This window comes from Panthera leo, chromosome B3, assembly GCF_018350215.1.
Source record: "Panthera leo isolate Ple1 chromosome B3, P.leo_Ple1_pat1.1, whole genome shotgun sequence".
NCBI lineage: Eukaryota > Metazoa > Chordata > Mammalia > Carnivora > Felidae > Panthera > Panthera leo.
In genome coordinates this window covers 61,249,485-61,274,507 of record NC_056684.1, presented here as the reverse complement: position 1 = coordinate 61,274,507, position 25,023 = coordinate 61,249,485, and the positions used below count along the sequence as shown (strand labels likewise).

The window sequence follows — 25,023 nt, the reverse complement described above, 5'->3', positions numbered from 1 at the left end:
TTTCTCTCTTTCCCTCTGTCCCTCTCCCTTGCCCATATGTTCTTTCTAAATTAAAAAAAAAAATAAAAGCGTGAACTTTGGGTTCAAACTATGACTCCTTAGTGCTTTATGACTAACAGTAAATTATTTAATCTGTCTATACCTTAGTTTTATCTCTGAAATTAGGATAATAGTAGTGCCTGCTTCATTGGTTGTTAGTATTAAATGATTTAATATGTGTAAAATGCACAGTAAATGTTAGCTTTTATTATTTGTGGAGGAGATAGACATTAAATGATCCTAAATATATATATTGATGAAGGTCCTGAAGTAACAGAACAGGGTACTGTGAGAGAGAATTTAGATTTGGGGGTAGGGATACCATTGCTACAAAAGTTGGATTTAGACAGACCTGAAAGATGAATTGATGTTAACTAGGTAAAGATTTGTGGAGATTGGAAGCATTCAGGTAAAAGAAAAGGTGGTGCGAAGGCCCGAGGTAGTAAAGTGTTTGGAGCATTTGATAAATAGAAGGTTATTGTATGTGAAGTAAGGCAAATTAGGGGGAGAAAGATGTGAATACAGAGATCTGTAGTCCATATTATAGAGTTTGGATTTTACTCTGAATGAAATGAGAAGCCAATGGAAGCTTATGAATGGCAGAGACAGCATGAACTGATTTATCTTCAGAAAAGGTCACTTGATGCTGTGTGGAGAAGGGATTAGAGAAGAGCTAGAATGAATGCCTAGAGATAAAGTTAAGAGTCCATTGGGTGGGGGAAAGAGTCTGTTGCAGTAGTCCAGGTAAAAGCTGTTGACAATTTAGGACTAGGGTGGCAGCAATGGAGGTGGAGTGAAACATTTGGATTAGAAAACATTTTTAAAAAATGTTTCTGTTAAGTTTGTTTATTTATTCAGAGCATGAGCAGGGGAGGGGCAGAGAGAGGGAGAGAGAGAAAATCCCAAGCAGGCTCTGCACCATCAGCATGGAGCCCAGTGTGGGGTTCGAACTCTGAAACCATGAGAACATTACCTGAGCTGAAATCAAGAGTTGATTGCTTAACTGACTGAGCCACTCAGGTGCCTTGGTCTACACCATCTTAAGCAGTGGCCACAGGTAATATTCTTTTTTTTTTTTTTTTTTTTTAATATATGAAATTTATTGTCAAATTGGTTTCCATACAACACCCAGTGCTCATCCCAAAAGGTGCCCTCCTCAATACCCATCACCCACCCTCTCCTCCCTCCCACCTCCCATCAACCCTCAGTTTGTTCTCAGTTTTTAAGAGTCTCTTATGCTTTGGCTCTCTCCCACTCTAACCTCTTTTTTTTTTTTTTTTCCTTCCCCTCCCCCATGGGTTTCTGTTACGTTTCTCAGGATCCACATAAGAGTGAAACCATATGGTATCTGTCTTTCTCTGTATGGCTTATTTCACTTAGCATCACACTCTCCAGTTCCATCCACGTTGCTACAAAAGGCCATATTTCATTTTTTCTCATTGCCACGTAGTATTCCATTGTGTATATAAACCACAATTTCTTTATCCATTCATCAGTTGATGGACATTTAGGCTCTTTCCATAATTTGGCTATTGTTGAGAGTGCTGCTATAAACATTGGGGTACAAGTGCCCCTATGCATCAGTACTCCTGTATCCCTTGGATAAATTCCTAGCAGTGCTATTGCTGGGTCATAGGGTAGGTCTATTTTTAATTTTCTGAGGAACCTCCACACTGCTTTCCAGAGCGGCTGCACCAGTTTGCATTCCCACCAACAGTGCAAGAGGGTTCCCGTTTCTCCACATCCTCTCCAGCATCTATAGTCTCCTGATTTGTTCATTTTGGCCCCTCTGACTGGCGTGAGGTGATATCTGAGTGTGGTTTTGATTTGTATTTCCCTGATAAGGAGCGACGTTGAACATCTTTTCATGTGCCTGTTGGCCATCCGGATGTCTTCTTTAGAGAAGTGTCTATTCATGTTTTCTGCCCATTTCTTCACTGGGTTATTTGTTTTTTGGGTGTGGAGTTTGGTGAGCTCTTTATAGATTTTGGATACTAAGCCCTTTGTCCGATATGTCATTTGCAAATATCTTTTCCCATTCCGTTGGTTGCCTTTTAGTTTTGTTGGTTGTTTCCTTTGCTGTGCAGAAGCTTTTTATCTTCATAAGGTCCCAGTAATTCACTTTTGCTTTTAATTCCCTTGCCTTTGGGGATGTGTCGAGTAAGAGATTGCTACGGCTGAGGTCAGAGAGGTCTTTTCTTGCTTTCTCCTCTAAGGTTTTGATGGTTTCCTGTCTCACATTCAGGTCCTTTATCCATTTTGAGTTTATTTTTGTGAATGGTGTGAGAAAGTGGTCTAGTTTCAACCTTCTGCATGTTGCTGTCCAGTTCTCCCAGCACCATTTGTTAAAGAGACTGTCTTTTTTTCCATTGGATGTTCTTTCCTGCTTTGTCAAAGATGAGTTGGCCATACGGTAATATTCTTAAAACACATGAGTTTGAGTATGTCTTATATCTTCTTATAATCCTTTGGATCACTCTTTTTTTTTTTTCCTATAAGATGAAGTTCCCAACTCTTGATTGCTAGGTGTACTGTATAAATAGGGTTCCCTTTGCCTTTTCTAGTCCTTATAGCTTTGCTTCTCTACAGATCATGGGCATTTTTAATTGTAGCCATATTACAGTAATTGTGCTTCCTGAATGTGTTTCCTCTCTAGTTCCTCTGTCTTCACCTAGGCTGCTTTCTGTCTCAAATGCTTTTCTTCTGTACCTACCCTGCATGTCCTCTTTCATGCCTTACTAATTTCTACTCATTTTTACTTTCTCAGAATTCTCTAACTTTCTCAGTCTAATTTATCTGCCCTGTTTTTGTGTTTTCATTGTACCCTGGGCAGAGAGCCATATTTACTAATAGGATTCTTCGTTTTGCCTTAGTTTTTGTTTACTGATGATTGGTTATAGGAGTATTGGGTGTCTGATAATTAATTGCAAGCTCTTGAGGGTAGGAAAGTCTGTCTTTGTGTTCTAAGATCTATACATGATGAATGCTCAATAAATGTTTGACTTGAATTAGTGAATATTCTGGTCTTTTATATAGCGTGCCTTTGTACAAATTGTTCTCTGTTTAGAATGCCTTTTCCTTTGCTTTGTCACCTTCTGCACATCCTTTAACACTAAGCCTTACTTGATACCTCGGTGACAGTTCCTCCTTCCACCATGCTCCTATTCTATAGTTTTTCTTTTCAGTACCCTGATAAATATTTGACAGTACAGAGTAAAGATCAAATGTCCATTGATAGATGAATGAATAAAGAAGATGTGGTGTATATATGTATACACACACACACACACAAACATACACATGGAATATTACTCAGCTATAAAAAGAATCAAATCTTGTCATTTACAACAACATGTCTGGACCTAGAGGTTTAATGCTGAGTAAAGTAAGTCACTTAGAGAAAGATGAATAGAATATGATTTCACTCATATTTGGAATGTAAAAAACAAAACAAATGAGAAAACAGGAAAAAAAAAAGAGCTAAAACTTAGACTTTTTATTAAAAAAAAAAAACTTTTGTTTTTGAGAGAGTTCAGGAGGGGTAGAGAGAGAGGAGAGAGAGAGAGAATCCCAAGCAGGCTCTTCATTGCCAGCCTTGAGCCTGAAGTGGGGCTCAAATTCATGAACTGTTAGATTATGACCTGAGCCAAAAATCGAAAGTCAGACATTCAACCGACTGAGCCACCCAGGTGCACCAAAACAGACTCTTTAAAAAAAAATTTTTTTTTTAATGTTTATTCTTGAGACAGAGACAGAGTGTGAACAGGGGAGGGCAGAGAGAGAGGGAGACACAGAATCTGAAACAGGCTCCAGGCTCTGAGCTGTCAGCACAGAGCCCGACGCGGGGCTCGAACCCACAAACTGTGAGATCGTGACCAGAGCCGAAGTCGGATGCTTAACCAACTGAGCCACCCAGGTGCCCCCAAAACAGACTCTTAATACAGAGAACAACCTGGTGGTTGCCCCAGGGGAGGTGTGTGGGAGGATGAGTGAAAGAGATAAAGGAGATTAATAGTACATTTATCTTGATGAGCACTGAGAAATGTGTATAGAATTGTTGAATCATTTTTATTGTTTGCCTGACACTAATATAGCATTGCACGTTGATTATACTTGAATAAAAAAATAAATGTTTGAGTGAATGTATGTATATCACGAGCATCATGTAGTTGTAGATTGAATAAATATTTCCTAAGTGTCCAATTGCATTTCACAGTGTAGGTTACTTCTACATGGTACTAATCTTACCTGTTGCATTGACTTGTACTTCGGTGTTTTATACAGGCAGTCCTATCTCCAAATTCTGGATAATTTTTACAGTTCTTTATTTACTGACTGTGTAGATGTTACCTGCCATGCTTCCTTTTCTCTCTCATTAACTTTATTTTTACTTTATGACCCGCCTCAAAAGTCCACTCTTCTTTGTAGCCTTCCTAGATTCTCTAGGTTGTGTGTGTTCCTACAGTATTCCTAGAAGGCTTTTTCCAAACTGCTAACAACAGTATTGCAATGTGATCATAGTGTGTCTTTATCTAGAACTTGAGCTTCTTGAAGGGACTTATTTTTATTCATTCCTTTAATCCTTGTTCAGTGCCCAGTTGGTGCTTAACAAATATTTATTAAGCTGATTGTATCCTTATTTATTTTATTTGTGCTTAGATAACCCAGAGAATGTTGGGTAGGACTAAGTCTTGGGATGAAAAATCTTGTCTCTGTGTAATTTCTATGATTCATGGTCTATATGCAGTAAAACCTTGGTTTGTGACATAATTCATTCTGGAAACATGCTTGTAATCCAAAGCACTTGTGTATCAAAGTGAATTTCCCCATAAGAAATAACAAAAACTCAGATGATTTGCTTCAGAACCCAAAAATAGTCCTATAAAAATGATTACGATACTGAAAATACAAAATATAAAGAAAAATAAATTAACCTGCACATACCTTTGAAAACCCTCATGGCTGCTGTGAGGGAGACAACAGAGAGGAGGGTTACTGTGGAGCATGACTTTAACTATCACTGCTATCTATTGGCTCAATGGAGTCTTTTTTTTCTTGCAGCTTAAACAAGGAACCTGTCCAGTGACACTTGCTTTTGCCTCATTTTGAGGATTTCATGGAAATGTGACATTGCATTGTCATTAAACAGACACATTGCTCACACTGCTACAGTCTTACTCAGGTGGTGCTTTTTTATTCAGGTGGTGCTTTTCTACAAAATTTTGTACCATTGCTCACATTTTACACATCTCCCTAATCTCATTTGAAGTGAGGGTTTCCTCCGCCTTTTTCTCCTCCTCCTCTGCAGATGAGATTCAGACATAGACTTCTTAAAATCTTGTAATTTCGGCTACTCGCATAATACCTTATTCCTACTTCTTGATGATTTCTTCCTTAAGCTCCATTGTAATCAACTCCTTCTTACCGCCTTTTCAACCTGTTTCTGCCTGGGGGCCATTGTATACGCTTGCACAGATGTTGATTACAGTACAGTGTTAATAAACTCTTGTCATATACTGTATTTAATGTAACTGGCAATAAGACAGCAGAGGAAAGGGTCTCTGTCTGCAGGCAGCCTGACCTAGACTGAAGCAAAGCATTCCTAAGCTTACTCTTGTATGGAAAAGCAAAGGACTGTCCATAGGTGCTTTGAAGCGACAAAAAATACACTAGTGGCAGTTGTGAGCACCCCTTCTAATGTCCCGAAAAATCTGAATTCTGTCAAACACTGCGGCGTGAGACTGAGCATCCGAGCATGGGAGATGATCACCCGTAACCCCTCAGAGAGAGAGAGAGAGAGAGAGAGAGAGAGAGAGAGAGAGAGAACCATTGGTTCAGTTGTGATCATATGACACTTGGCATTGTGTACTACTCGTATTGCAAGTCATTGCTCATTTTTCAAGTTAAAATTTATTAGAAATGTTTGCTCATCTTGCGGAACACTTGCAGAACCAGTTACTTGCAATCCAAGATTTTACTGTATAAGTAATTTGGATAATGTATTCAAGGTGCTTGAATAATCTTTATATTCTCTATTTCAATACAGCTTTCTCCTCTTCTTTAACAGGTGTTCCCTGCCCTCCAGTGGTTATATCATGGCTAACATTTTTTTAATAAACATAAAGGTTATAAAATCCTTTTACGGTGTTTATTTTTAAGTCATATTGAAAATCCCAATAGGTTTAATTTTCAGGTAAAACAATGCAACCCCCCCCCCGCCACCGTTTTCCCATATTCTGATATGCCTAAAGCCCAACTTAAACTAAGTATAGCTTAACCTGCCTATTCTTTTGCCACAATGAGCCACTATGTGTCTCACAGTTTATTTTTTTATTTTTGAGAGAGCGTGGAGAGGAGAGACAGAGAGAGAGGGAGATGCAGAATCCAAAGCAGGCTCCAGGCTTCACACTATCAGTGCAGAGCCCAACTCTGGGCTTGAACTTACGAACCCCAACATCATGACCTGAGCCGAAGTCGGACATTTAACTGACTGAGCCACCCGGGTGCCCCGGTGTCCCACAGTTTTGAAGTATGTAGTGATTAGTTGGGAAGTTCACTCAGTCTGACCTTGGTTCTTGGTTTCACTACATTGTTCTCATGTAGCTATGACAATGTTCTAGCATCTTGCTACCGTGCAGAAACTATCATCTTGTTTTCAGAAACAATGTCCCTCCCCCCCCCCCCCCCCCCCCCCCCCTCCCCAGCACACACTCACAGTAGCTTGCTAATCGTGTGGCTATTCTTTAGTGTGGATTGCTGTATCTCCTGGCTAACATCCTTTTCTTTTCTGTTACTGATGAGGAGAGGCTGACTCTTAATTTATTGGCAAGGTGACTTATACCCATCCTATGCCTTTTGTAGGTTATTTTTTCTCAGAAGACCAAATCTTAGCTATCTAGGGACCCTGATGGCCAGCAGTTATTTCTAAATACTTGCTGCATAGTTTTCAATAGTATATCATGAAATAAGGACAATGTAGTAAATTTTTCATGTATCTAAATTATTAAAAATAAAAGATTTATTATGAGCTGTACTTCCTAGATTTTTGGTCTTAAAATACCCATTATTTTAAGAAAGAATGGTAATAGTAGGTGGGATACTTTGTAGCATAAAAATTTCCGTCACCTTTGATGGTCAACTAAACATTTTTTTTAAGTTTACTTATTTTGAGAGAGCACCGTGTGTACCTGCACACGTGCTCATGACCGGGGGAGGGGGAGAGACAGGGTAGTGTGGAGCCCCATGGACTGACAGTAGAGAGCCTGATGTGGGGCTCCATATCATGAACTGTGACCTGAGCCAAAACTAAGAGTCTGAAGCTTAACTGACTGAGCCACCCAGGCTCCCCAACTAAATCTTTTTTTGAGGGGAAATTTACTGATCTGTAATGTCCCAGGAGTCTAGGAACTGCTATGTTGACCATAGATCACTTCTCTGAAGCATTATGGTCTTTCATGTAAAGTAAGTATGGCTTCTTTTACATGCATTTGCAGACAGTTTTTCAGTGATTTTTTCTGTCATAGGCTTCTTTACTTTTGCCTGATTCCAGCTGTGAAATTTACTTGCTGTCTCCCAGTCCTCTTTGGCCAGTAGTTCTACTTTCTGTTTTTGTAAGTTCTCATGTGTGTTTTAAATCTCCATGCAGCTCTAAGCTTAGGTAAATTTCTTCCTGTTTTTCCTTTTATGCTTTCCTAGATAAGATGTTTCTTTTAAGGGCTTAGTAGTATGTAGACATCTTTTATTGTTTATATTTCTTTTAGATCCATTCTTTTTTATTTTGTAATTCATTTGAAACTAGCTTCTTTTTTTAAAGTTTATTTTGAGAGAGAGAGCATGTGTGCATGCATGTGGGAGTGGGGGAGGGACAGAGAAAGAGGGGGAGAGAGAATCTTAAGTAAGCTCTGCACTGTTAGTGCAGGGCCCAGCTCGGAGCTAGAACCCATGGACCCTGAGATCATGATCTGAGCCGAAATCAAAAGTAGAGGCTTAGCTGACTGAGCCATTCAGATGCCCCTGAAACTAGCTTCTTAAACTTCATTTATGTTACCGATTTCTGACATTTTTCTTTTAGGTCTTAGTAAAACAAATTCACTTTTACTAAGGTATCCTTAAAATTTTTTTTTAATGTTTCTTTTTGAGAGAGAGAAAGAGAACACAAGTAGGGGAGGGGCAGAGAGGGAGAGAGGGAGAGAGGATCTGAAGTGGCCACTGTGCTAATGGCAGAGCCTGATGTGGGGGCCAAACCACAAGATCTTGGAGGTTAAGAAAAGTTTTCTGAGGTGACCTAGCTTAGGCATGAAGGGTGGGTAAATAGCAGGTAGGTTTGAGGCATCTGGGAAGATCTTAGCAGAGGGTGAAGAACATGATTATAAGGGCTTAAGATATGAGGCAGCAAGGGGCAATGGCATTTCTTAATGAAACTGAGCTGAAGTCCGACACTTAACTGAATGAGCTACCCAGGTGCCTCATCAAGGTATTCTTTATTTTATTTATTTAATCAAAAAAATTTTTAACATTGAGAGAGAAGAGAGAGAGAGAGAGAGACAGAATATGAGCATGGGAGGGGCAGAGAGAGGGGGAGAAGACAGAATCTGAAACAGGTTCCAGGCTCTGAGCTGTCAGCACACAGTCTGATGTGGGGGTCGAACTCACAGACGAGATCATGACCTGAGCTGAAGTCGGATGCTTTAACTGACTGAGCCACCCAGGTGCCCCTCCAAGGTATTCTTTATTTCTGAAGATATTTACTGTTTTTTTTTTTTTCTTGTAGATGAGTATAAACAGATGGCAGTCTTTGTTACAACTTGTTGCTTTTATTATCAGATGGTAAATTATAGAATCAAAATATTTCTTCCATTGCAAAGAATTTGCCTTTGTTGGTTTTCTGAGTAATAGTCGTTTGAACACCATTCGGGCAAAAAACAGTCAATAAGTAATTAGACTTTCCTAGGAAAATATTCTTATCTCCAAGTATCTGTCAAAAATATTTATCCATTTCTCTAAGGAGAAATAATTTGTGGTGAGAGTCAGTGATACTAGTTTTGTTGTTATTATTTTGGTACTAGTTTTTTCTAATTACAACTGTACCCCTTTGGAAAACATGGTCAAAGCAGAATGCTTGTTTGCATATGTAACATGAGTATGGTTAAATGATATATTATGATCCTGTTTTCCAGACCCTAAATTGTTGGACATTCAGTCAGTATTTGATACTTGCACGGAAAACTGGGACCTGTGGTTTCATACTCATTTATTCAACAGATAATATGTGTTTGCTGTTTCAGGCATTGTGTTAGGTACTGGAATAGAGTTGATCTAACAGTCTAGTGGGCAAGACATTAATTAATACATAGTTTTAAAAATAGTTAGATTTGTGGTAGGTGCTAAAAGAAATATAAGGTACTGTGAAAGCATGTTACAGGGAGACCACCTCTGATCTTGGAGGTTAAGAAAAGTTTTCTGAGGAGGTGACCTAGCTTAGGCATGAAGGGTGGGTAAATAGCAGTTAGGGTTGAAGCATCTGGGAAGATCTTAGCAGAGGGTGAAGAACATGATTATGTGGGCTTAAGGTATGAGGCAGCAAGGGGAAATGGCATTTCTTAATGAATGCTGATAACATTCTGTCACATTTCTATCGTCTTTTACATCCTTTTTTTTTTTTTTAAACATTTTTATTTTTGAGGGACAGAGAGAGACAGAGTGAGAGCAGGGGAGAGGCAGAGAGAGAGAGGGAGACACGCAATCTGAAGCAGGCTCCAGGCTTTGAGCTGTCAGCACAGGGTCTGATGTGAGACTTGAACCCACCAACTGTGAGATCATGACCTGAGGCGAAGTCGGATGGTCAACCAACCGAGCCACCCGGGCGCCCCTATCCTCTTCTACATCCTTAACGTCTCTCATCATTTTTTAAAACATACTTTTCATCACATTACTATGCTGGTTAAGAAAGTTTTAAAGCTTTTTATTTAGTACATTGTTAGCTCCTTGAAGGCAGGATTTTTGCCACTTTAAAACAAAATTTTTGTTTTAATGTTTATTTTTGAGAGAGAGAGAGAGAGAGTGAGTGAGTGGGAGAGGAGCAGAGAGAGAGGGAGACACAGAATCCAAAGCAGGCTCCAGGCTCAGCGCAGGGCTCATACTTATGAACAGTGAGATCATGGCCTGAGCTGAAGTTGGGATGTTTACCCGTTTGAGCCATCTAGGCACCCCACTTTTTGCCACTTTTAATTCCTTAGTCCAGGTTTCAGATATTGGAGCTAATCATATTTTGCCCCTAGATAGGAGTTGGTTTTAGTTGCAGTGCTAAATGGTAGGCAAGGATGGGGTTGTGTGTAAGCTAGTATGATTCTCTTTTTTTTTCCCTTGTGCCTACTACACAAGTTTATTGCTAGTGAAGGAATTTTTTTGTAAAAAGCCATTTTTGTAAACTAGTCTGTATGTAGCTGGTTTTTATTGTGTTAAGATACTGTAAATAAGACCACAACCCAGGGATTTTGGGGTATGTGTGGGTGATGGTTTGGTCTAAAGATTTAAGATGCTCAAGACCGAAGATTTTAGTCATTTTGAGAGAAGTATGTCACTAGTAGATACTGGAACTGAGTAAGTTGGATCTGAATAGATTGGATAAGGAATATAGTTTGTTATTTTTTTAAAGTGGATCCTGTTAAGTTGTGCCAGCTCTTCAGAGTTCTGGTGTACACATCTGAACAGTGCATGAAGTGCTAGTCTTTCCTCTATCCTCAGCATATACAAGGCATTCAAATACTTGAATAGGAAAAATGTGCATGTAAGTGGAATAGGGCCTTTGTGTTTATAGAGCAATCTCGGATCAAATTTGTGTTTATATTCCATGCATTCTCTGTCCCTACCTCCCTTAATATTTAGTAAAATATCTTTGAAAGCTCAACCAAGGGAAACCAAGGGAAAGATTTTTATATTAGGCTGGATGAACAAGGGTGAGCTATGATAACTGAAATGAGAGAATTTCTTTTTTTTAATTAAAAAAAAATTATTTTAGGGTTGCCTGGGTGGCTCAGTCAGTTGAGTGTCCGACTTCGGCTCAGGTCATGATCTCACGGTTTGTGAGTTCGAGCCCGCGTCGGGCTCTCTGCTGACAGCTCTGAGCCTGGAGCCTGCTTTGGATTCTGTGTCTCCTCTCTCTGCCTCTCCCCAACTTGTGCTCTATGTCTCTCAAAAAATAAATACATTTAAAAAATTAAAAATTAAAAAAATTATTTTAGAGGGAAAGCACCAGAGCAGGGTGGGGTGGGGTGGTGGGGGGGGAGTGGGGAGAGAGAGAATCTCAAACAAGCTCCACACTGTAAATGAATAGGCTGACTGGAGGCTGGATCTAATGAACCATGAGATCATGACCTGAACTGAGTTGGATGCTTAACCAAGTGAGCCACCCAGGTGCCTGAAGTGAGAGAATTTTCATAGCAAGGTGAAACTCTGGAGTGTCAGCTTTAGCAGTTACTTAGCTTGGCACTCTAAACACTTGGGTTATATAAAAATGCCCTTTAAAGGAAGAAGTTTTTTTTTTGTTGTTGTTGTTGTATTTTGAGAGACATTGCTCAAGTGAGGGAGGGGCAGAGAAAGCAGGAAAGAGTGAATCTCAAGCAGGGTCTGCACTGCCAGTACAGAGCCTGATGTGGGGGCTCATTACCATGAACCATGAGATCATGTGCTGAGCCAAAATCAAGAATTGGACACTTAACCAACTGAGCTGCCCAAGCACCCCAAAGGAAGTTCTTATATATATCTATCTATCCAAAGAATACAACCAAGGACCCAAGTTTGAGAAACACTGCCTTAAAAGTTGAGTTTAGCCATTTTAAGAAGGTACTTGAAAAAGCAAACCAAGAAGTGGTTTCTTGGTACTAGCATGTTAAACCAAAAATGGGCCACTGAAATGGTGTGCAGTATCATTTTTAGACTAAATGAAAACAACATAAGTTCTCAGTTTTTTTTTTTAATGTTTATTCATTTATTGAGTGAAAAAGTGCATGTGCTCATGAGCAGGGAAGGGGCAGAGAGAGAGGGAGGGGTAGAGAGAATCCCAAGTAGGCTCCTTGCTAAAAGTGAGATCATGACCTGAGCCAAAATGAAGAGTCAGATGGTTAACCGACTGAGCTACTCAGGCACCTGCTCCCGTTTTTTTTTTTTTTTTTTTTTTAAGTTTGAGAGAGAATGTGTGAGCATAAACATGTGCACATAAGCAGGGGAGGGCAGTGAGAGGAAAGAGAAAACTCCAGGCAGGTTCCATGCTCAGTGCAGACCCTGATGCGGGGCTCAATCCTACAACCTTGTGATCATGACCTGCACTGAGGTCAGGAGTCCGTTGCTTAACCAACTGAGCCACCCAGGCACCCCTCAGATCCTTGGTGGTACATCTCTAGACCTTTACAGGTTAGGCAGACCCTACTTTGAAAAAGCTATGGGTAGTTTTATCTTTTCCACTAGGAGATCCAGTGCTGAATCTTCAAAATATGCTGCTGGTTTGAAAAGATCTGGCATTTCATAATGTTTGCTTGTTGTAGGGAGGAAGAAAATCTCCATTTTCCTTGTCTCCCAAGATGTTCCTGAGATTCTCCAATGAGTGATACCACTTATGTTAACTTGTCTCTTTTGGGATGTAACTACCACTGCGTATAGTTGTTAACCAGTAATCATTTACATCTTAGAATCAGATGCTTTAATGCTAAGTCAACATATTTTATTCCTGACTTTAATTTTGTATGAGGAAACCTTAGATCCTTGAGAGGAAGGTATTCTTGGAAGAAGTGGGAGATTCTGACAAGGCAGGAAAAGAGGTTTTTGGGGTCAGGAAAGAGGAGTAAGGTGTCAAAGAAACTGGCACTTTTCACTTTGCCTAGGATCTTGCATATTATTCATTTGTTGTGCTCATGATGCCGTTGACAGTGCCTGAATGGGGATTTCAGAGGATCTTCAGAAGCCTGTAATCTTTAGCCTACACATTTTCCAGTCCATACTAATTCCAGAAGTTTCTTCCTATGGTGCGGCAGAGGGAGTGCCTAATGAAGAGAAAAAAGACCCTTCTTCCTAATATGCCTGGAGTCCAGCTCTGATCAGTCCTGTTGGGATAAGCCTCTTCCTCTTGGCTCCTTTCTTTCAAATCCCTCATTCTTCTTCATAGTGTTTTGTATTAAGTCATCTAGCAATTAATATGTTCCCAATTCTTGCTAATTCTTCTAAGAGTGAAAGAATACAGTTTGGAAATACGGACCACAATTTCTACCCTTAACTACGGACTTCTATTTTGCCTCTTCTAAGTTTAAACAACTTTCCCTTTTTACTTGAGTGTTAGCAGCTCAGAAGAAAGAGTGGCTGATAAAGGGTAGGGAAGAAAAAATAATTTTTGATGTTTGGGAGAAATACTTTTCCTTATTAGTTCAGCAGTGGCCTGACATAATATTCAGCAGTGTTCCCTTTGCACTTCATAGCTTAAATATCTTGAACAAACAAAAACTGAAAACACAGGATCAAGGCATGAAAGCTTAGATAATCTATGGTGCAAAATTCTTGTTTCCACCTTTTACTGTTTTATTAGGACAGCTTTCATCTTTAGATCAGGCAAGTTAGTGGCAACTCTTCTTCCTTTCCCATTTGGTAACGGAGTTTTCGGTCTCCTTCCTACTTTCCTAGTGTTCTTCGGTCGTGGATATTGCAGACTCAACCACCCCCGTCTCGGTCTTTTCTTCAAGGTTTCCCGACGGTCTGGCGCTATCCAAACCTACAGCACATTGGGGAGGACGATCACGGATTCTTTTGATGAGCTCGGGAAGCCCCCCGGGGCTGTGGAGTCAGATGTGGGTGGGGCTGGGTGCGGCAGGGGCGGGGCCGCCGAGGAGCCCGAGGGAAACGTTGGAGGGCACTTTTTTGAGAAAGCCCGCGGGCGCAGGTTTCACGGTTTTCACGAAGCCTTCGTGTGTGAGGCTGAGGGAATTGGGGTGCCTTCTTCCTCCCTCGCCTTTCTTGATTCTGGAAGCTTCATTAGGCTTTTATCGGTTTCTGGGACCCGAAAACCAGCGGCTTCAGCTCCAGGGGCGGGTCCCAAGGGTCTTGTCGCTGCTCCGGGGCCGTTTGGCCTCCTGGTGTTGGGGGAGGGGCGAGGGAGGTGCTGCTCGCGCCTCCTTTTGCGCTTGCGCGGTGGGCTCTGAGCGGGTAGGAGCGCGTGCGCGGTGACGTGGACGTCCGGTGCGCGCGCAGGCTCTTCAGCTGGAGCGGACACACGGTGTGCGAACCGAACAGAATAACCCGCCCCCAGCGGGATGTGAAGGACTACGGGTGAGGCCGGCCACGCCCCGCACGGTAACTCTCGGGCCTGGGTGGAGGGCGTCCTTTTACTACTGGCCCGATTGGAGTTTTTCGAGAGTTTGAAGCGCTTGTGGATTTGAACAGCGTGAGAAGCGTTCCTTGTGCGATCTTCGCACGCCCCAGCCAGGCCCGGCCTTGCGCGGGGCGCCGTTGGCGCGCGCCTGTGGCCCCCTGAGCGAGGCTGCGCATGTCACCTCGCGCGCGTCCCCGGCCTCACTTCCGCGTCGCGCAGCAAACTCACTGGTAACATCGACGCCAGAGAGAGCGGCCACGAGGCGGGCGGGGTGAGAAGCGCCCTTGGCGCGGCTCTGCCCTCGCGTGCGTGGGGTGCCGCACCGCATGGTACGCTCCGCATGATGACTTTCAGCGCCGCGCGGGGCTTTAGGTCGAGAGCTCTGCCTGTGCGCTTTGCATTTTAGAGCTCAGGTCTCGGGGTTCAAAAAAACTCTGAGGGAAACGGTGCTGACGTCGCTTTTTAAGGAGCTGTGTGCAGCTTTTTGACACCTGTGTAAACGTCTCTTTAGCTTGTAATTTCCGGGCAAGTTGTTTGAGGCAGGACCGCGCGTGAGTTTAGTAAGGAAGGCGAGGAAGTGAGCCGTACTGGAGTGGGAACTCGGTAAACAAAGACCGGTGGCTAGTAAGTGCAGAAATGAGGGCGGGGAAAACAGGTGGGAAGAGCAGGTGTTATTTTCCTTTTTCCTCCGTGGGCAGCCTTTGGTTAGTTCTCTGTTTATGAGGTTTCCCGCGTTTGTTAAATTGTCAAGTAGGTGTCTGCTCTCAGTGGTAGGTGGGTCTGGGATATAACTAAGTTTATTTGAGCGCTAGTAACCAAAGTCGAGGGATGTGTGTGCGAAGAGTATGGAGAAGTTAGAGATCATTTCATACCAGATTAAGAGTGGAAAATGGTAACGTCTTTGAAGATTTTTGCTTTGCTTTGGGAACCCTGGGGATGCCTCCTTCTGGGGAGGGTGCAAGAAGGGGGGATGAGGGAGGTCTCAAAGGAGGGGGTGACTGATGGCAGAACGCGAGTGACCAAAGTACACCTTCTTCTGAGGGAAGACCACACTCCCAAGGTTCGCCTCGCCGAAGCAGACACGTGGATGAAGAGAACTCTCGCGCCCACCCGCGCGCCACCAGTGGGTGTTGTAAAGCTTCTCAGGCTTCTGCGGTGTAATCCCTGGCAAATACTGCCTGTTCTGCCTCTTCTTTTTGGGCACGACGCCGCGGCTAGGCTGCAGGGAAAGTGCCTGGAGGCGGCGTGACGACTGCTGGGAAGGGGGCTGGCCCGAGAGGGCCGGGTGGCTGGTTCTGTAGTCTCCACGGTAACAGAATGCGACTGGATCCCGCGGAGCGTTCGGCTGGTTCCGGCCGGCGGCACGTGATCTGTCGGGACTCTTCTCCGGAAGAGCTTTCCTTGCGGCATTTTTTCACGTGGTTGTCGGCCAGCTGGCCTCTGCAGTTAAAAAGCGGTGATTGTGGGCCCTTGATAGTCGACGGCGACTGCTCTTCCTGGGGACTGGCAGGAGCCCTTTTCACTTACAAGGGTATGGGGTCAGTGTTGGTGTTTCTTCCAAATGTGGTTATGTTTCCAGCGGTTATGTGGGTAGAGTGGGTTGAGTTGAGCTAACAGAAAACACATGTTTAAGACGGGTAAATTCAGTGCCCTGGGTACTCAAAACGGTGGCTGTTTGATACTATCCGTTTCTGCCATAAAAGTTCTTCAAATTCTGCTTATGTAACTGCTGGGACCTGAGAACTTGCTAACCCTTTGTTGTTAAAGGACCATTCTTACGAATAGAAAATGTTCCTGTAGTTAGTATTAACTAATGGTATTTGGGGAGAGAAGGAAGGGGGCATACTCTTAGGGAAATACACTTCTTGCCTTAACACCAAAGCATTTCAGGTAGTATTTGCGATTTCCTTTACAGGGCTGTGGTAATGATAAAATGCCCAGGATGTTGTTTGGTCTGGAGTAAGTTCTTACTAATGATATAACTATTAAAATCAACCTAATGGTGAAGAATTGGTGGTTGGCTATTTTACTGTTTTTGCCACCATTTGCTGTCATTTTTTTAAAGTAATGGTATTTTGATTGGGTGTTTTTGGGGTGGGGGGAGTGGGGTGGGGCAGGGAGCAGTCATTGAATTGGGTAACTACCTAATGAACTGTTGTATTTTGTAAGTTGCAGGAGGGTCATGGCTCTTGTAGTTAAACATTTCCCCAAGAGGTCACTGGTGAAAAGACGTTTAGGGTAGGGATTCTGAAATTGTAACAGTTTGTTTATGGCACTTGCCACATTACTTACCTGAAAACAACATTCCCTCTGAAAGCTTGTGTGTGTGTGTGTGTGTGTTCTGATGGGACTTATTCAGAATGTTAGAGTATTTGCCATCCACAACTAAACTTACTTCCTGGGCTCGTTATTATAATTTTATTACGTAGATAAATGCTTGATATTGAAAAGTTGAACTGAGGTTTTGTTTTGTTTTGTTTTTTGTAATTGTTTTCCTTAAAGTGTTTAGAGAGCCAGATATAAGGTATTTTAAAAATCTTGCTGGGAATAGATTTATTTCTGCATGAGTAACCTGATCCTTCCTAAAGTACATTTGATTTTTGTAGTTGGTTAAAGCCTTAGAGTGTTATATATGTGTCTGAAATAGCTGAATATATTGAATTGACTATCCTTTGATTATAAGATCCTATATAGTATTCCAGAAGAATAGGCATGCTTATATTGGGAGTCTGGTATGGAGGGGCACTTGGGTGGCCCAGCTAGTTAGGTGTCCAGGCTCTTGGTCTGATCTCAGATCTTGATCTTAGGGTCTTGAGTTCAGGCTCCTCATTGGACTCATCCCTGGGCATGAAGCCTACCTAGAAAACAAAAAAAAGATTGGTATGGAGTAAGAACTCAATTCCTTTCTCCCATATCAGTAGCAGTGTATAGCAAAATAAATAAGTAAATAAATAAATAAATACGGAGATTGTTTTGGTCATAAAGTAGGTCTTTGGTTTTTTAATGCATTTTAACTAACCCATGGAATACTTTGATTGGAAGGTTTTTTCAAAAAACGACTTGGACAAATCACTAAGTCTGAAAATTATTTTTCCTGTTTTCATACACATTTTTACATTAAAAAATTATATTATCTGTGCACAGAGTTGAAATAGGGCAGGCTGACTTTTCTGTACTTAATTTTTTTTTTTTTGTTTGTTTAGGCAAAAGGAAAAATCTGAAATGTGTTTATGTGAAGTTAGCATAAAATTTACTTCAATGCATTCTGTAACACTAAATGGGATTTCTGTCAGTTGAATATTTGACGTGTCATAGATTTTTAAGAATGCTTTTTTAAAGCACTAGTTAAAACTTCTTTGCCCTAGTTTTACCTGTAATCTGAAAACCAAGATTTTAATTTTAGTATTATAGACGGTAATGTGTAAGAAATTCTAAACCCTTTTTAATACTCATAGGTTTGGAATATCTAAAAAGATGTTTAGGTAGTTCTTTGCCACTAAGTTCTTAGTTGTATTAAGTAAATGTACTTAAGAATGTTTTACATAATTGCTCACAAAAATGGTGGTTTGTAAAAACAAAAACTTTGAACGTTATCAACTAAGTATAGGAATTTGCAGTTTGAATTATATGCTTTTGTAGAGGTATTAGTTTTTGTGAATTTTCTAAGCCTTACTTTTTAACGTTTATTTATTTTGAGAGAGAGTGCAGGGGGGGGTTGGGCACAGAGAGATGGAGAGGGAGAGGGGTGGAGGGAGGGAGGGAGGGAGGGGGAGAGAGAGAGAGAGAGAGAGAGAGAGAGAGAGAGAGAGAGAGAATCGTAAGCAAGCTCCACATTGTCGGCGCCTGGAGTCTGATGTGAGGCTTGAACTCATGAACCGTGAGATCATGACCTGAGCTGAAATAAAGTTGGATGCTTAACCTACTAGGCCACCTAGGCGCCCCTAAGCTTTATTAATTTTATAGTCCCCTTATTTTTTACTTGTAGGTCTATTTTAATTTTGCTTTATCAATCTCTGATGCTGCCTAAACTTACTAGTTTTAGGAAACCAGTGAACTTAATTGCCTTAAGCCTGAGGCAGCTTTTGAAAAGAATCACCCTAAATTTTCTCTCTTAAAAAAATAAGCTCTAAATGAGAGAAGAAATTGTTTTTTCATCTTTCCTGGGTATTAGTGCTTTAGTGTAAGGAAGTGGGATTCTATTTTTATATTTAGCCATAATAGGAAACAGTAGCCAACCTTTTTGAAGTCTTGACTTTTAAAATATCTATTATCCTTAGGCTAATTGTGAATATTTTAAGTTTTTTGGTCATGTGGCCAGTTCTCTAAAAAGAGGTAAAGTTCAGATCATATGATTTTGCTGCTTGTCAGTAGCTCTGATGAAAGATAAAATTAGACTTTTTAATTAAAGTGAGTAGCATCAATAAAAGGCTGATTTGATTAATTAAAATTACTGACCCACTTACGCAGGAGTAGTGATGTAGCATCTTTCTTTTTTGTGTAAATGCTAATTAGAGATAACTTTATATCTTGTAGAATATTTAGGTAATTGAACACATCAGTTGAATTTAACAACCTGACATTTCTGTATAACTTTTTATTGAGATATAAATCACGTAACATAAAATTTCACCATTTTAAAGGGTACACTTCACAGATTTTTAGTTACTGAACATTTCTGTCACCCCCAATAGAAACCCCATACCCATTAGCAGTTGTCCCAGTTATCCCTCTCTCCTTCCCCTGGCAACCACTAATCTACTTTTCATCTCTGCAGATTTGCTTGCTTTAGACATTACATATAAATGAAATCATATGTGTGGGATTTTATTTTGTTTCATTTTTTTTAATGTTTCTTTGTTTATTCACTTATTTAATAATAATAACAGACAATATGAAGCAGGCTCCCCGCTCTGAACTGTCAGCACAGAGCCTGATACGGGGCCTGAACCCACGAACTGTGAAATCATGAGCTGAAGTCAGACACTTAACTGACTGAGCCACCCAGGCGCCCCCTTATATGTGGGATTTTAGTTAAATAAGGACTAATTTTAATTAATTTTCAAATATATTGTATGTTCACAAGGTAAAAAATTTACAGTGTTACAGTATGTTTTTTCCCACCCACCCAGTTTTCCCTTGATATAGCCAACACTAGTTCTTTTCCTATCGGTATAAATAGTAGGTATGTGTGAAGCAAATACATACTCTATTCTTTCTTTAGCTTTTTGTTTTTAATTTTATCAAGAAGTGTAACATAACCTATAATTCTTTGGAACATTTTGCCCTTAATATATCTTGTAGAGTAGGAGTCCATAAAACTTATACATTGTTTATTTTATGTTTATTTGTTTATTTAATGTTTATTTTTGAGAGAGACGGAGGCAGAATGTGAGTGGGTTGGGGCAGAGAGAGAGGGAGACATAGAATGTGAAGCAGGCTCCAGGCTCTGAGCTGTCAGCACAGAGCTCGACATGGGGCTCGAACTCACGAGCTGTGAGATCATGACCTGAGCTGAAGTCGGATGCTCAACTGACTGAGCCACCCAGGCACCCCTGTAGTTTTGATATTTTCATGTTGCCCTGTATCATAGAGATTATGTTGTCTTACAGTCTCAGCATCTGGTTAGATGAGAATGCTGGTTGATTTACACCCTTTCCAACACCTCTACCAAATTTTGACTTTTGCTGGTGTGATGGGGTAAAAAAAGTGTCAGGATGGTTTTAATTATGTATGTCTCTTATTCTGACATTACGTTTTCATAGGTATTTTCTTTTGTACACTTTTTGATATAATACAGTACTGCAAATGTCTTTTCTATCTTTTATGATTAGTTTTTCTCTAGTTTTACTGTAAGAATGCAGTATATAATACATATACAAAATATATTAATCAATTGTTTATATTATGGTAAGCCTTCTGTCAACCATGGTTTATTAGTGATTGAGTTTTTGAGGAGTCAGAAGTTATACACAGGTTTTCTTTTATTATTTTTTTTTAACGTTTTTAATTTATTTTTTAGAGAGAGAGTGAGAGTGCAAGCGGGGGAGGGGGAAAGTAAGAGGGGGATAGAGGATCCGAAGCAGGCTCCACACTGACAGCAGAGAGCCTGATGTGGGGCTTGAACCCATGAACTGTGAAATCATGACCTGAGCCAAAGGTGGACGCTTAACTGACTGAGCCACCTAGGCACACCCATATAGATTTTCACCTGTGCATGCAGGAAGGGGAGGTCGGTGGTCCTAATCCCTGAGTTGTTCCAGGGTCAACTGTAATTACATTAAAATGAATTTTAAAAAGATAATTTAATAATCCAAAGTGAATGTCATTACATTGATAGAAAGGCAGAACCAAAGTCTTCAAAGAGTTTAGGAATATGTTTTGGGGATAGCATAATTCTTGTATTTTTAACTAAATAAACATTTACTTGATTAAAGTGCTTTTGTTTTGTTTTTTTGTTTTGTTTGTTTTGTAGGCTGGGAAGTCTGCTGTGACTATGTGGTGACTACAATTATCTTACTACTGAGTTTCCCACTGGAATCATGGAGGAGAAACAGCAGATTCTATTGGCTAATCAAGATGGTGGTACAGTGGCAGGAGCAGCACCTACCTTCTTTGTCATCCTAAAACAGCCAGGAAATGGCAAAACTGATCAAGGAATTTTGGTTACTAATCGGGATGCCTGTGCTTTGGCTAGCAGTGTGTCATCACCAGGAAAATCTAAAGGGAAGATTTGCCTTCCAGCTGATTGTACTGTGGGAGGAATCACTGTCACCTTGGATAACAATAGTATGTGGAATGAATTCTATCATCGAAGCACAGAGATGATTCTGACCAAGCAGGGAAGACGCATGTTTCCATACTGTCGTTACTGGATAACAGGTTTAGATTCAAATATGAAGTATATCCTTGTCATGGATATATCTCCTGTGGATAATCATCGTTATAAGTGGAATGGTCGCTGGTGGGAACCAAGTGGGAAGGCTGAGCCCCATGTTTTGGGGAGGGTTTTTATTCACCCAGAATCTCCCTCCACAGGTCATTATTGGATGCATCAACCAGTATCTTTCTATAAACTTAAACTTACCAACAACACACTGGACCAAGAAGGGCATATCATCTTGCACTCTATGCATCGCTACCTGCCAAGACTTCATTTGGTGCCTGCAGAAAAGGCTACTGAAGTGATACAATTAAATGGCCCTGGTGTCCATACTTTTACCTTCCCACAGACTGAATTCTTTGCAGTAACAGCTTATCAGAACATTCAGATTACCCAGCTGAAAATAGATTACAATCCATTTGCTAAAGGGTTCCGGGATGATGGGCTGAATAGTAAGCCCCAGAGAGATGGAAAACAAAAGAACAGCTCTGACCAGGAAGGTAATAGTGTTCCCAGTTCTCCTGGTCAGCGGGTCCGTCTTATAGAAGGTGAGGGGTCAGAGGTACAGCTAACAGATTCAGATCCTTTATCAAGGGGTCATGAAACATCAGGCAAGGGTTTGGAGAAGGCTTCTCTTAATATAAAACGGGACTTTCTCGGCTTCATGGATATTGATTCAGCATTGGGTGAAGTTCCTCAATTGAAACAGGAGGTTACTGAAAGGTAGGTTAACAGCTTTTCTATTCTTAGAGATAAAAAGGAATATTTTGGATTTAACATTGGTTGTGTGGACTGCTGACTTGAGATATTGATAAATGCAAGCTACTATAAAATATACCATAGTGTTTACATTTTGTGAAGAGACAGCTTATTTTTTTGTAATGAGTATCAGTTGGGTTCAGGATTTAGAATTATAGGCAAATTAGATGGTATTTCACAACGGGAACCTTTTGCTCATTTAGATTTAGAGTTTGAGAATTTTTAGGCTTAGGATTTTTTTTTATTTTTTATATTTTATTTTTAATTTATTATTTTTAACGTTTACTTTTGAGAGAGAGAGAGAGAGAGCGAGAGAGAGCGCGTGCGCGAGCAGGGGAGGGGCAGAGAGAGAGGGAGACACAGAATCCAAAGGAGACTCCAGGCTCTGAGCTGTCAGCACAGAGGCCAATGTGGGGCTTGAACTCACAGACTGCAAGATCATGACCTCAGCCGAAGTCTGACACTCAACCGACTGAGCCACCCAAGCACCCTTGTTTTATGTTTTTTTTAAAAATACTTTATTTTTTAGTAATCTCTACACCCAACATGAGGCCCAGGCGTCCCTGGATTTTGGCAATCCTAATAGGTGTATAGTAGTATCTCATTATCTTAATTTGTAATTCTCTGATGACCTATAGTGTATGTCTTTTTATACACTTAACTTGCCATCTGTATGTCTTCTTTGGTGAGGTGTATGTTAAGGTCTATAGCCTGTTTTAACCTTTTTTTTTTTTTTTTTTTTTAAAAGCATTTGTTCATTTTTTGAGAGACAGAGACAGAGTGTGAACAGGGGAGGGGCAGAGAGAGGGAGACAAAGAATCCAAAGCAGTGTCCAGGCTCTGAGCTGTCAGCACAGAGCCCAATGTGGAGCTTGAACCCATGAACTGTGAGCTCATGACCAGAGCCAGAGTTGGACGCTTAACCAACTGAGCCACCCAGGCGCACTTGTAGTCCATTTTAAAATTAGACATTTTCTTAAGTTTTAGCAGTTTTTTGTATATTTTGGAAAAGCAGTCCTTTATCAAATGTGAGTTTTGCAAATATATTCTCCCATTCTGTGGCTTGTTTTTTTTTTTTCATCCTCTTGATAATTGTCTTTCGCAGAGTAGTTTTTTTATTTTTTAGGAGTTTTCTTATTTTATGAAATTCAGCCTATCAATTATGTCTTTCACAGATCTTGCCTTTGGTGTTGTATTTAAAATGTCATTATCATACCAAAGGTCCTGTAGGCTTCCTCCAATGATATCTTTGAGAAATCTTACAGTTTTGTGTTTTATATTTCAGTTCATGATCCATTTTAACTTATTTTTTGTGAATGGTGGAAGGTCTGTGTAGATTCAGTTTTTTGCATGTGGATGTCCTGCCATTTCTGTACCATTTGTTGAGAAGACGATCTTTGCTCTTTTGTGTTGTTTTTTGCTCCTTTAACAAAGATTGGGTGACCACACTTATGGGGGTCTATTCTGTTTTATTTATTAAAAAGTTTATTTTCATTTATTTATTGAAGTTTATTTTGAAAGTGAGAGCGTGAGTGAGTGGTGGAGGGGCAGAGAGAAAGAGAGAGGGAGAGAGAGAGAGTGTGAGTGAATCCCAAGCAGGCCCTGTGCTGTCAGTGCTGAGTCCCACATGGGGCCCAGTCCCAGTACCCTGGGATCATGACCTGAACTGAAACCAAGAGTTGGACACTTAACTGACTGAGCCACCCAGGCACCCCAAATTCTTTTTAAGTTCAAATCCACATGTTCATTGCTGGTATATAGGAGAGTACTCTTTTGTATATTAACCTTGTATTCTGCAACCTTGCTATAATAGCTTAGTAATTACAGAAGTTTTTTGTTAACCTTTTGGATTTCCTACCTAGATGATCATGTTATTTGTGAACAAAGGCAGTTTTCTTTATTAAAAAAAATTTTTTTTTAATGTTTATTTTTGAGAAAGAGTGAGAGAGACAGTGTGTGAGCCAGGGAGGGGCAGAGAAAGAGGGAGACAGAATCTGAAGCCGGATCCAGGCTCTGAGTTGTCAGCACAGAGCCCGATGTGGGGTTCGAACCCACGAACTCTGAGATCATGACCTGAGTCGAACTCGGACACTAAACCGATTGAGCCACCCAGGCACACCAAGGCAGTTTTCTTTCCTTCTCCCCAGCCAGTCTATATTTCATTTTCATTTCTTGTTTTATTGTACTAGGTAGGATTTCCAGTATGATGTTGAAGTGTGAGAGGAGATATCCTTGAACTTGGGAAAGGTTTTAGTTTCTCATATTTCATATGATGTTAGCTTTAATTGTTTAATGGATATTCTTAACAAAGTTGAGAAAATTTCCTTCTAATTTTAGTTTACTCAGTTTTTAATCATAAATGGGTGGTGGATTTGATCAGATGCTTGTTTTCAATCTTACTGATACGGTCATCTGAATTTTCTTTTTAAGTCTGTTGCGATGGATTACATTAATTGATTTTCAAATGTTGAATCAGCCTTGTGTGCCTGGGATACATCCCATTTGCTTATGATGTATAATTCTTCTTATATGTTGTTGGATTCATTTTGCTATTTTGTTAAAGATTTTTGCGTCTGTTCATGAGAGATGACGATCTGTCATTTTCTTAGAATGTCTTTGTCTGGTTTTGGTATTAGGGTAATGTTGGCCTCAGAGAACGAGTTAGAATTATTCCCTCTATATATCATCTGGAAGAGCCTTTAGAGAATTGATTTAATTGCTTCCGTAATTGGGAAAATTCACAAGTGAATCCATCTGGGCCTGGTGCTTTCTGTTTTGGAAGGTAATTGATTCAGTTTCTTTAATAGAGGCCTATTCCGATTGCCTATTTCTTGTGTGAGTTTTGGCAGATTGTTTTTTTTCAAGGAATTGGTCCGTTTTCATCTAGTTTGTCCAATTTGTGGTCAGAGTATCCTTTATTATTTTCTTGATGTCCATGGTATCTGTAGTGATATACTCTCTTATCACATTGTATATTTCTGATTGTAGTAATTTGT

At 40.5% G+C, this 25,023-nt stretch overlaps 1 protein-coding gene across 12 annotated transcripts in view; it reads left to right on the top strand.

Annotated features, from left to right (window-relative positions):
- MGA (MAX dimerization protein MGA) overlaps nucleotides 1-25,023 on the top strand; it is a 167,899-nt gene that overhangs the window by 53,913 nt on the left and 88,963 nt on the right. For 9 of the 12 annotated variants that reach the window (XM_042942335.1, XM_042942338.1, XM_042942334.1 and 6 more), the window contains exons 1-2: nucleotides 14,031-14,370; nucleotides 20,862-21,992. In XM_042942335.1, the coding sequence (XP_042798269.1) occupies nucleotides 20,929-21,992 (1,064 nt within the window). In that variant the 5' untranslated portion in view covers nucleotides 14,031-14,370; nucleotides 20,862-20,928. Of the gene's footprint in view, nucleotides 1-14,030; nucleotides 14,719-20,861; nucleotides 21,993-25,023 lie in introns of those variants that run through there. The other 3 variants (XM_042942331.1, XM_042942328.1, XM_042942329.1) reach the window with 3 other exon arrangements.